This window comes from Oncorhynchus mykiss, chromosome 5 (assembly GCF_057628025.1).
Source record: "Oncorhynchus mykiss isolate SJ-2025 chromosome 5, ASM5762802v1, whole genome shotgun sequence".
Classification (NCBI taxonomy): domain Eukaryota; kingdom Metazoa; phylum Chordata; class Actinopteri; order Salmoniformes; family Salmonidae; genus Oncorhynchus; species Oncorhynchus mykiss.
The window spans coordinates 88,100,397-88,113,518 of record NC_143026.1 but is presented as its reverse complement, the minus strand read 5'-3'; the positions used below and the strand labels follow the sequence as shown (position 1 = coordinate 88,113,518).

Genomic DNA, 13,122 nt, shown 5'->3' with positions numbered 1-13,122 from the left:
CACGATGACAGCCAGGCCCTGTTGATAAACAGCACTGCTTTTACTTGGTGTGGTGTTCAAACTGATTGATGCATTAGAGAAACTAGATGATGACCTTGCCTGGCCTCTGTCACAACAACCGCATACCCCATGTGCTTCTGATTGTTGGGCTGGTTGTAACACAATTCCTGGGCAAGAAGTAGCTGAAACATTCCCCCAAGAATCTCAATAGCTTGCTAAATTTTTTGGTGCATGTTTTTTTTTTGGGGGGGGGGGTTGTCTCTTCGGAACATGGGCTGACTCAAGTGCTATGGCATGTTTGCTCATTGCTTTACTGACTTGCAGTTTTAAAAGAGTGGTTCACCACAAAATCAAAGGTTAAACATTTTTTATATATCTGTTAAGTTTGTCCCAACCTGTTATATGCACTAGGAGATGCATTGAAATGTTTTGTCTAATTCCATCTCATTATTTGATGCCGTACAGAATCGATCAAATCCTCACTGAGAAAACACAACCTACAGTGTCAATGAACCCATGTGTTGTAGACAGACACACAAGTGGCGCAGCAGTCTAAGGCACTGCAAGAGGCGTCACTACAATCCCTGGTTCAAATCCAACCTGGTTCACATCTGGCTGTGGTTGGGAGTCCCATAGGGCACACGTCCGAGTTTGGCCGGGGGTAGGCCATCATTGTAAATAAGAATTTGTTCTTAACTGACTTGCCTGGTTAAATAAAGGTTACATTTAAAATAAAATGAAAAAACAGAATGGTCCTAGGGCAGCGGTAGCCAACCCTGTTCCTGGAGTTCCACAGTGACTGCAGGATTTTGTTCCAACTAGGGACAACACCTGGATAGAAGCACAATGATTTCGCTACACCCGCAATAATATCTGCTAAACACGTGTATGTGACCAATACATTTTTTTTATATTTTTTTTATTTTTTATTTTGACACCTGACCAACTGAGTTAATTGATCTGTTCAGTGATTGCCTAAATTCAACACACCTGGTCTTCCAAGTCGGTTAAATAAAAAAAACATTAACTTCAGGACTAGGGTTGCCTACCGTTGTATCTGAGACAAAAAGTTGTTTATTCATTTAAAGCGGCAATATCTAACTTTTTGGGAGATTGACCAAATTCACACAGAAGTGTGAGTTATAGATCTGTCATTCTCATTGAAAGCAGGTCTAAGAAGCGGTAAATCTGTTCTGTGTTATTTCTTAATTTTGGCTTTTGCTTTTTACACAAGCTTCAAAAATCTGAAAATACAATATTGGTTATAGAGAATATATTTAACAGCGATTTAGATGGTACAATGATTCTCTCTACACTATAGTTGCTTGTTTTGTCACAAACTGAAATTAGTCAAACCATTAGATACTGCATCTTACAGTTTTATTTTGGTCCTAGTGTTGCCATGCTTGAGGCACAAATACATTGTGGCATCAGACTTCTTTTGAATATTGTTTATTTTATGCGCCAGGCCTTGAATCAAAGTCCAGTACTGTCCGTTTAAATCTAAAGGTGGGAAGGACCTAACCAAAGGGGATCTTCGAGTGTGTACGTGTGGCAGCTATGCGGTGCATTCGCCTCAACCGAATACGCGGCTCACACGGGCTGTCAACCTTTTGTGGAAAATGACGAAAATCACAGTAGTCAAAACCAAGGCTTATCCCGACCAGAAGCCTGGCACGAGTGGACTGAGGAAAAGAGTGACAGTCTTTCAAACGAATGAGCACTATGCAGAGAACTTCATTCAAAGCATTATCTCTTGCATCGAACCAGCGGAGCGTCAGCCCGGACTGCTCGTAGTGGGAGGCGATGGAAGGTTTTTCATGAAAGATGCCATTAAGTTGATCATCCAGATCGCCGCTGCTAATGGGGTCAGTAATAATACCATGGCCTCACCCCCAAACACGTATACCATTAGCAGCTAGCCTAGCGTCTTTGACATCTCCCAGTGTTGACAGTGACCGCTCCAATCAGTGGTACATTGTAGCGCTTCATCAGTTTTGAAGTTTGGCGGATACATTGTTGCCAATGCCGATACGTTATTTTATATTGGATAAAATGGAATTGCCATCTGTATAATAAAATGAAATTGAACTTATTGCCATTGTCGGACTACCATAGTTGGGGCCCCACCACCCTAAATAATTTTGTAGGATACAAAAAAAACTACGAAATTAGCTAATTTACTGCATTTCAACACATTTTTGTGTTGGGGGGGGGGGGGGGCATTATGTAGCCTAAACAGTCAGTGGGCACTCTTCCTTGCCATGCATGTTTAGTATACGAACAAAGACAGCGGTTCTCTGCAAGGTTGTAGTAATTGGAAAAAGTGCAGCATTGAGGGCTTGTTTCATAAGGAGACTGTCAGTGGCACAGCCGGGTTCTGTTCATTCCCACTCCAACTTTAGAGGAAAGGTCGGTGTGGTGGTATGCTGTCACGGAGCCCAGGCACAACATGAGCACTAGCGACACTGACCTCCTGGCTGAACACAATGTTCAGACAGACCAACGTCATTATCACACCATATAGCTCCACTATGATCTGTCCCATATAATCCTGCACAAAAGGAACATGATCATCAGAACTCTTCTTATTCTCATCTTATTCATGATGTATAACATATTGCTTATTTTATTTGCGACCTACAGTACCAGTCAAAAGTTTGGACACGCCTACTCCTTTAAGGTTTTTTTTATTTTTCTTTTTACTATTTTCTACATTGGCATGGCATCATATAGTAACCAGAAAAGTGTTATACAAATCAAAATATATTTTATGAGATTATTCGAAGTAGCCACCCTTTGTCTTAATGACATATTTACATACTCTTTGCATTCTCTCAACTAGCTTCACCTGGAATGCTTTTCCAGGGAGTTCCCACATATGCTGTGAACTTGTTGGCTGCTTTTCCATCACTCTGTGGTCCAACTCATCCCAAACCATCTCAATTGGGTAGAGGTCAGAATAACCCACCAATCCCCCCCCCCCCCCCTCCCCCCTATACCAGGGTTTCCCAAACTCGGTCCTGGGGCCCCTGTTGGGTGCACGTTTTAGTTTTTGCCCTAGCACTACACAACTGATTCAAATAATCAAAGCTTGATGAGTTAGTTATTTGAATCAGCTGTTTAGTGCTAGGGCAAAAAACACAACATGCACGGGATTTAGGATAACCCTGCCCTAGACATGGTTTACTTTCCATACTCTCCCATGTCACTCAGCTGCTTGTTTAGCGCCCACATAGCAGCCTGACCTCAGCAATGGCGAATTGTGTTGAATCTGTGCACTCCTCTTCTATTTTCATCCTTACCTGTGTCGACTGGATAGGTCAATGTAATATATGACTTACAGTTTAATATATAAAACATGACATCAGAGAATGATAATTTACCCATTGTTCTCTCCATACCTTCCTCCCTCTCTCTCCTGTCTCCATGCAGATAGGCCACCTGGTCATTGGTCAGAATGGCATCATGTCCACCCCCGCTGTGTCCTGTGTGATCCGCAAGCTCAAAGCCGTGGGAGGAATCATCCTCACGGCCAGCCACAACCCCGGTGGCCCTAAAGGAGACTTTGGCATCAAGTACAACATCGCCTCCGGAGGTGAGATGGGACAGGAGGGAGGGAGAGGAGAGGGAGAGAGATGAATTGGAGAGGTTGAAGACAGGAAGGGGATAAACGGAGAAGGGAGGAGAGAGACTGGAAATAGTGACAGGAGAGGGAGACATGGGGAAGAGGAGGGAGTCAAGGAAGGGGAAAGCCATAGGGGAGAAAGGCCAGTGAGACATGGGGAAGAGGAGGGAGGCAAGGAAGGGGAAAGCCATAGGGGAGAAAGGCCAGTGAGACATGGGGAAGAGGAGGGAGGCAAGGAAGGGGAAAGCCATAGGGGAGAAAGGCCAGTGAGACATGGGGAAGAGGAGGGAGGCAAGGAAGGGGGAAGCCATAGGGGAGAAAGGCCAGTGAGACATGGGGAAGAGGAGGGAGGCAAGGAAGGGGAAAGCCATAGGAGGAGAAAGGCCAGTGAGAGATGGGGAAGAGGAGGGAGGCAAGGAAGGGGAAAGCCATAGGGGAGAAAGGCCAGTGAGACATGGGGAAGAGGAGGGAGGCATGGAAGGGGAAAGCCATAGGAGGAGAAAGGCCAGTGAGAGATGGGGTAACATTTAAACTGTACTTAGCCTGCCTTTGTAACGAAGATGGAGGACGTTTCAGGATAGAATAAGCACACAATCCAATCAGTAATTTTATGGCAAGGTTTAGGATGCCTAGTGATGGAGCGTGGCTGTTTTACATAATATTTCTCTTTATCCTCCTCTCCTTATTGTATGTGTCTGTCTCCAGGTCCTGCGCCCGAGGGAATCACAGACAAAATATTCCAGATCAGCAAGAGCCTAACAGAGTACCACATCTGCCCCGACCTCAAGGTTGACATCTCCAAGATTGGCAAGCAGACGTTTGAGGTGGACACATTCAAGCCCATGACAGGTACAGCAGGATGGGCAGGAATTCTTCTCAACTGACAGGGATGGGTTAGCTTGGAGACCAAACCTGGGAGAAGCTCACTGGTATAAATCCTTGGGCAAGGCATGCAAGTTCAGGTGTATTATTACAATCAGTAAAGTATGTGTATGTCTTCTAGTTGTATGTCTTCTCCTAAGTCTAGAAACAGGCTACATAAGCAATAAGGCACAACGGGGTGTGGTATATGGCCAATATACCACAGCTAAGGGCTGTTCTTAGGTGCAATGCATAGTGCCTGTATACAGCCCTTAGCAATGGTATATTAGCCATATACCACAAACCCCCGAGGTGCCCTCTTGCTATTATAAACTGGTATATTAACCATATACCACAAACCCCCGAGGTGCCGTCTTGCTATTATAAACTGGTATATTAACCATATACCACAAACCCCCGAGGTGCCGTCTTGCTATTATAAACTGGTATATTAACCATATACCACAAACCCCCGAGGTGCCCTCTTGCTATTATAAACTGGTATATTAACCATATACCACAAACCCCCAAGGTGCCCTCTTGCTATTATAAACTGGTATATTAACCATATACCACAAACCCCCGAGGTGCCGTCTTGCTATTATAAACTGGTATATTAACCATATACCACAAACCCCCGAGGTGCCGTCTTGCTATTATAAACTGGTATATTAACCATATACCACAAACCCCGAGGTGCCGTCTTGCTATTATAAACTGGTATATTAACCATATACCACAAACCCCCGAGGTGCCCTCTTGCTATTATAAACTGGTATATTAACCATATACCACAAACCCCCGAGGTGCCGTCTTGCTATTATAAACTGGTATATTAACCATATACCACAAACCCCGAGGTGCCGTCTTGCTATTATAAACTGGTATATTAACCATATACCACAAACCCCCGAGGTGCCGTCTTGCTATTATAAACTGGTATATTAACCATATACCACAAACCCCCGAGGTGCCGTCTTGCTATTATAAACTGGTATATTAACCATATACCACAAACCCCGAGGTGCCGTCTTGCTATTATAAACTGGTATATTAGCCATATACCACAAACCCCCGAGGTGCCGTCTTGCTATTATAAACTGGTATATTAACCATATACCACAAACCCCGAGGTGCCGTCTTGCTATTATAAACTGGTATATTAGCCATATACCACAAACCCCCGAGGTGCCGTCTTGCTATTATAAACTGGTATATTAACCATATACCACAAACCCCCGAGGTGCCGTCTTGCTATTATAAACTGGTATATTAACCATATACCACAAACCCCCGAGGTGCCGTCTTGCTATTATAAACTGGTATATTAACCATATACCACAAACCCCCGAGGTGCCCTCTTGCTATTATAAACTGGTATATTAGCCATATACCACAAACCCCCGAGGTGCCCTCTTGCTATTATAAACTGGTATATTAGCCATATACCACAAACCCCCGAGGTGCCCTCTTGCTATTATAAACTGGTATATTAGCCATATACCACAAACCCCCGAGGTGCCGTCTTGCTATTATAAACTGGTTACCAATGTTTTGTCATACACCTGGTGTACGGTCTGATATACCATGGCTTTCGGCCAATCAACATTCAGGGCTCGAACCACCCAGTTTATTATAGTTAGTACATCTAATCTATCCTAACTGCTGTTTGTCCTCTACAGTGGAGATCGTGGACTCTGTGGAGTCCTACGCTGAGATGCTGAGGGGAATCTTCGACTTCAATGCCCTAAAACAGCTTGTGTCTGGAGCCAATCACATTAAAGTCCGTCTGGATGCCATGCACGGAGGTACTCTACATATACTGTAGATCACTGATCCGCTCAGCTGACTGCTGTATGATACCACAGTCCCTCTATTGACAATGATCTGTGTGCCTGTAATGCCTTGTCTAAATATTTGTGCTATAGCATTAGCTACAAGGTAGAGATGGAGGTAGGTAGCCTGACGATTACGAGCGTTGGGCCAGTAATCGAATCCCAGAGCCGACTAGGTGAACAATCTGTCTGTGCCCTTGAGCAAGGCACTTAACCCTAATTGTTCCTGTAAGTCACTCTGTATAAGAGCGTCTGCTAATTGACTAAAATGTAATGAATTCGATTCCTGCTCTCAGTAATGTTTGTATCTTCAGTACTGCGTGACTTATTGTCCAATAGTCTGATTTCTCACCAATGCTGTTTTCAGTTCAGATAGATTCGCACCAGAGACACAATGCACTGTACAGCCACGCAATGCACTGTACAGCCACGCAATGCACTGTACAGCCACACCTCCTTTCATGATAACCTTTACCCCCTTCAGTGGTTGGACCCTACGTGAAGAAGATTGTCTGTGAGGAGTTGGGCGCTGCCGCTGACGGTGCCTTCAACTGTGTCCCCAAGGAGGACTTTGGTGGTCATCACCCTGACCCCAATCTGACCTACGCCTCTGACCTGGTCAACGCCATGAAGGGAGGAGATTACGACCTCGGAGCCGCCTTTGATGGTGACGGTGTAAGTTGACAGTCGGGGGAACCAGTTGAAGATTTCAGCCCCATCTCATCCTTGCATAGTTCAAATATAGGCTCCAGGTCTCGTTCATCACTCGGCTGAAGGCAGCTTGGAAACGAGGCTATTCCATGCATGACCCGTGTCCATAGTACCAGTCCTTGAATCATCCCACAATCCAAACCTCTTTATATCTCCTGCAGTCTGTTCAGATGCTGAACTCTCCTCTGTTCTCCTACCCTCTGCTCTCTATTCCTACCCTCTCCTCAGGATCGTAACATGGTCCTTGGAAAGCATGGCTTCTTTGTCAACCCTTCTGACTCTGTGGCCATCATTGCAGCCAACATCACTTGCATCCCCTACTTCCAGAAGACTGGGGTCAAAGGTCTGGCCCGCAGCATGCCCACCAGCGGAGCTCTGGACAAGTGAGCCTAATGTCCACTCCACGCAGTCCATTCCTAGCTTCTTCTTGATTGTACCTTTTTTAATTTTGTTTGTTTATGACATTTATTTTACTTGGACAGTGCACATTAATCAGCATTTCAGTTTCCTCATTAATGTTTAACTGGCGGAGTTAGCTAAATAGTTGATTGGAATATCCTATCGCTGTGCCTCAGTGTGGCTAAAGCCTTGAAGATGAATCTGTATGAGACTCCTACTGGCTGGAAGTTCTTTGGCAACCTGATGGACGCTGGCAAGCTGTCTCTGTGCGGAGAGGAGAGCTTCGGCACTGGTGAGTTAGGAGTTAGGAGGACTGGGATCTTAACGTTAGCTGACCAGGGCCATGGCAGAACAAAAGACGGTAGACACTCACTAAAATAACACACACATTTGTTTACATTGTCAGTTGTGTTATGAACTTTGTTTTTACCAGCCTCCAGCCACATGGCATGATTTTTGTTAAGCTTACCAGCCTACATAGTGAGCATTGCTCTCTTTTCCAAAGACCAGCATTCTAGTTGTACAGCATAATGTAGCTTTGTATGCATTATATCAGCTCTAGTAGTTTGATAAAGAGAGTCAATGGTGTTACATCGTTCCAGTCAGTTGGGCAAGGCATTGTGGTAAGATGTGTTTGTACATATCTTCCCCTCCTCTCTTCATTGTTTACCAAAGGCTCTGATCACATCCGTGAGAAGGACGGCTTGTGGGCGGTGCTGGCCTGGATGTCCATCCTAGCCCACAGGAAGCAGAGTGTGGAAGAGATCATGAAAGACCACTGGAACAAATTTGGCAGGAACTTCTTCACCAGGTTAGTGGTTGAACTCTGCTGCCCTCCAGTGGTGCAGTCAAATCAAAGCAGATTGGTCACATACACATGGTTAGCAGATATTAATGTGTAGCGAAATGCTTGTGCTTCTAGTTCGGGCCGTGCAGTAATATCTAACAAGTAATCTAACCTAACAATTTCACAACAACTACCTTATACACAAGTGTAAAGGAATGATTAAGAATATGTACATATAAATATATGGATGAGCGATGGCAAAGATGCAGTAGATGGTATAGAATACAGTATATACATTTGAGATGAGTAATGTAGGGTATGTAAACATTATATAAAGTGGCATTGCTTAAGTGACTAGTGATACATTTATTGCATCCAATTATTAAAGTGGCTAGAGATTGAGTGGCTGCTGCCAACAGACTCAATGTTAGTGATGCCTGTTTAACAGTCTGACGTCCTTGAGATAGAAGCTGTTTTTCAGTCTGTCGGTCCCAGCTCCCAACCGATTATGATTTTTCAACCAAAAAGCCGATACTGACTAATCAGCCAATTTTTTATTTATTTTTTATTTGCAATAATGACAATTACTACAACTACTGAATGAACACTTATTTTAACCTAATATAATACATCAATAAAATCAATTTAGCCTCAAATAAATAATGAAACGTGTTCTATTTGGTTTAAATAATGCAAAAACAAAGTGTTGGAGAAGAAAGTAAAAGTGCAAGTGCTAACGTTTAAGTTCCTTGCTCAGAACATGAGAACATATGAAAGCTGGTGGTTCCTTTTAACATGAGTCTTCAATATTCCCAGGTAAGAAGTTTTAGGTTGTAGTTATTATAGGAATTCTAGGACTATTTCCCTCTATACCATTTGTATTTCTTTAACCTTTGACAATTGGATGTTCTTATAGGCACTTTAGTATTGCCAGTGTAACAGTATAGCTTCCGTCCCTCTCCTCACTCCTCCCTGGGCTCGAACCAGGAACACAACGACAACAGCCACCACATGGAAGCAGGGTTACCCATGCAGAGCAAGGGAAACAACCACCCCAAGGCTCAGAGCGAGTGAAGTTTGAAACGCTATTAGCGCGCTCTAACTAGCCAGCCATTTCACTTCGGTCACACCAGCCTCATCTCGGGAGTTGATAGGTTTGAAGTCATAAACAGCGCAATGCTTGACGCACAACGAAGAGCTGCTGGCAAAACTCACAAATGCTGTTTGAACGAATGTTTACTCGCCTGCTTCTGCCTACCACCGCTCAGTCAGATACTTAAATATTTGTATGCTTGTATGCTCAGTCAGATTATATGCAACGCAGGACAAGCTAGATAATATCTAGTAATATCAACCATGTGTAGTTAACTAATGATTATGATTGTTTTTAATAAGACAAGTTTAATGCTAGCTAGCAACTTCCCTTGGCTTACTTCATTCGCGTAACAGGCAGTCAGTCTCCTTGTGGAGTGCAACGAGAAAGAGGCAGGTCGTTATAGCGTGGACTAGTTAACTGTAGGGTTGCAAAATTGGATCCCCCGAGCTGACATTGGAACCCACCGTTCCTAGGCCGTCATTGAAAATAAGAATGTGTTCTTAACTGACTTGCCTAGTTAAATAAAGGTGTAAAAAAAATATTGGCAAAAATCGGTGTCCAAAAATACAGATTTTTTTTCCGATTGTTATGAGAACTTGAAATCAGCCCTAATTAATCGGCCATTCCGATTAATCGGTCGACCTCTAACCTGTACTGACCTCACCTTCTGGATTATAGCGGGGTGAACAGGCAGTGGCTCTGGTGGTTGTTGTCCTTGATGATCTTTTTGACCTTCCTGTGACATCGGGTGGTGTAGGTGTCCTGGAGGGCAGGTAGTTTGCCCCCAGTGATGCGTTGTGCAGACCTCACTACCCTCTGGAGAGCCTTAAGGTTGTGGGCGGAGCAGTTGCTGTACCAGGCGGTGATACAGCCCGTCTACACCAGGTGTAACTCCCCCGTCCCGTCACACCAGGTGTAACTCCCCCGTCCCGTCTACACCAGGTGTAACTCCCCCGTCCCGTCTACACCAGGTGTAACTCCCCCGTCCCGTCTACACCAGGTGTAACTCCCCCGTCCCGTCTACACCAGGTGTAACTCCCCCGTCCCGTCTACAACAGGTGTAACCCCCCCGTCCCGTCTACAACAGGTGTAACTCCCCCGCCCCGTCTACACCAGGTGTAACCCCTCCGTCCCGTCTACAACAGGTGTAACCCCCCCGCCCCGTCTACACCAGGTGTAACCCTAACCCCCGTCCCGTCTACATCAGGTGTAACCCCCGCGTCCCGTCTACACCAGGTGTAACCCTAACCCCCGTCCCGTCTACATCAGGTGTAACCCTAACCCCTGTCTACAACAGGTATGATTATGAAGAAGTGGACTCAGACAAAGCCAACACCATGATCAAGGAGCTTGAGGCTAAGATGTTTGACAAGTCCTTTGTGGGCCAGAAGTTTTCATCGGGAGACAAGAGCTATGAGGTGGCTGTCTCTGACAATTTTGCCTACACCGACCCTGTGGACGGCAGCGTCTCCAAGAACCAGGTGAGAGACGGGGCCAAAAAGGCATCTAGAGAGAGGCATCCCAGCATGGGACATGGGTGTGGTGGATACAATTCTGTCAGTACATGTTCATGATAAAGAGTGATGGATGGTTATGACAATATTATTGTGATATTAATAGTTCATAGAATGTTGATAGATGACCAGCACATTTCCTGCAAATATAGACTTGAAGCATCACTAGAGGCACATATAATTATTAGTTCTGCTCCATATTCCCAGTATATTGAGTTCCTCCTTAGTTATCTCACTCTCTGTGTCGCTCAGGGTCTGAGGATTGTCTTCTCCGACGGCTCCAGGATCATCTTTCGTCTCAGTGGGACAGGCAGCGCTGGTGCGACCGTCAGGCTCTACATAGACAGCTATGAGAAGGACCCCGCCAAAATCTACGGCGACGCACAGGTGAGACCTGGGGGCTGAGGAGCAGCAGGGCTCTTCTCTGATTGGATGTGACAGGATCATTTTAGAGGCACAGTGGGGGAGCTCTTGTACTTGTCATGATGATTCAATGGAAGATGAAGTATTTCTACACACACACACACACACACACACAAGCCTGGCAGCTAGCTTGTTTTGGGTCGTCGGGTCCAACAATAGTGCCTTTATGAATTCTTAGTTGACTTGAAGGAGAAGAAATGTTTGGCTAAGAGTTGAGTCATGGTTGATATCAGGCCATGGGAAAAAATAAGGTCGAAAAGCACAGAGTTGACACTTCATAAAATCATTCTGAGTGGTCTGGGCAGGAGGGACAGACTGATGGAGTGAGAAAGACAAACTGACAGAATGGTGGGAAAAAACAATAATTTTGGATAAAGAGGCCTTCTATGGCACAGATTAATTTAGGACCATTTCTATTGCTTACAAATCTAAAAGGATTGGATAGGTGAAAGCATTATGGTAGCGGCTCAGCTTGGCTTGTTCCAGGGCTAGTTGGACTTATGTTCAGTCTGTAACTATAGCATATACGTTAGTGGGGTTATAGGAAGAGGCTATGACCGAGTGAGACTGGAGTGTAATGTTGACTGTTTGGCTTCCTCAGGTCATGCTGAAACCTCTGGTGGAGATTGCGCTGAAGATCTCTGGGCTCCATGAGAAGACCGGCCGCACCGGGCCCACTGTGATCACATAGACTGCTGGCCATGCCCCCCACTGTGATCACGTAGACTGCTGGCCATGCCCCCCACTGTGATCACGTAGACTGCTGGCCCTGCCCCCCACTGTGATCACGTAGACTGCTGGCCATGCCCCCCACTGTGATCACGTAGACTGCTGGCCCTGCCCCCCACTGTGATCACGTAGACTGCTGGCCCTGCCCCCCACTGTGATCACGTAGACTGCTGGCCCTGATCAGGCCCTGTCACACCCTTCCAGGTAACTCTGTCCTATCAACTGTTCCACTTGTGCCTCTGAAGAACAACCTCACCTCACTTGTACCATAAAGCCATCCAAACAAAAGCTTAAAATATAACACTGCCATTCACCATGAATAAAACTTCCTTACAAAATAATATTGTCGCACTCATGTGTATTTATTTGGGAGATGTTAAATAAATATATATTTCAATATACATTTATTAGAATTTCTTAGGGAAGACACAAAAGCAGTATGAACAGTCAGTTTTGTTGTCCGTAGAATTCTACATTTAAGACAGACCCGAAGTCAGTGACCAATGTCAATCTCTCCCAGCATGCCTGATCTAGCCAATCAGCTGAGAGATCAGTGCTAGGATGTGATTATGGTGGTGAGATCAGTCAACCAGCTTGGGGACATACACAGTCAATTTTGATGCCAGAGGGCCTGGTTTGGGGGCAATCCAACTATGGAAACGCCAGAGTAGCTTAATGATGCTGCATGTGTAGAGGAGGTAAAACATTACTGTGCTTAAGTTTAGTGCTGCACCCACGCAGAGGTTAAACAAACAGCTCCTGGCATCAGGTGGGTCTAAGCCTCTTAGGGCCTCTCTGAAGAAGAGTATATTGACTTCTGGGCTGGGAGGTATCAGACAGACATTTCCCCCCTTACCATAATCTCTCTGCTCTCATCCCCCTCTCCTATTCTTCTAAATGTTTGTTCTCTTTCATCTTCTCTCTACTTCCCACCACACATACCAGGCCAGGGGTGTCTGTCTAGTTGAACTGATGAGAACTAACTCTGGTAGACCTAGACCATAACCCCTCAGCAGACAGTGTGTGAGAAAGCATTGAGGTAGCCAGAACTAGCCAGCCCTTCACTGAGCCAGGGGAGATGGGAATGATTGGGTGGAGTGATATTAATGGTGATGGCCTCTTAGCGGAGACACTGTTCT

General features: G+C 45.2%; 1 protein-coding gene across 1 annotated transcript; it reads left to right on the top strand.

The window, feature by feature from the left end:
- The first annotated feature begins 1,489 nt into the window (after positions 1–1,489).
- Positions 1,490–12,324, top strand: pgm1 (phosphoglucomutase 1). Its single transcript, XM_036978629.2, has 11 exons — positions 1,490–1,868; positions 3,436–3,598; positions 4,334–4,477; positions 6,172–6,297; positions 6,809–6,999; positions 7,264–7,418; positions 7,611–7,726; positions 8,110–8,245; positions 10,615–10,798; positions 11,084–11,218; positions 11,856–12,324. The coding sequence occupies exons 1-11, from the start codon at positions 1,623–1,625 to the stop codon at positions 11,943–11,945; spliced, it is 1,686 nt and encodes a 561-aa protein (XP_036834524.1). The 5' UTR covers positions 1,490–1,622; the 3' UTR covers positions 11,946–12,324.
- The last annotated feature ends 798 nt before the right edge of the window (positions 12,325–13,122 follow it).

Coding starts and splice junctions, on each gene's coding strand:
- pgm1 (XM_036978629.2), top strand. CDS start 1,623: ATGACGAAAATCACAGTAGTCAAAACCAAGGCTTATCCCGACCAGAAG. Junction 3,599..4,333: donor GTACAACATCGCCTCCGGAG/GTGAGATGGGAC, acceptor GTCTGTCTCCAG/GTCCTGCGCCCGAGGGAATC. Junction 6,298..6,808: donor TCTGGATGCCATGCACGGAG/GTACTCTACATA, acceptor TACCCCCTTCAG/TGGTTGGACCCTACGTGAAG.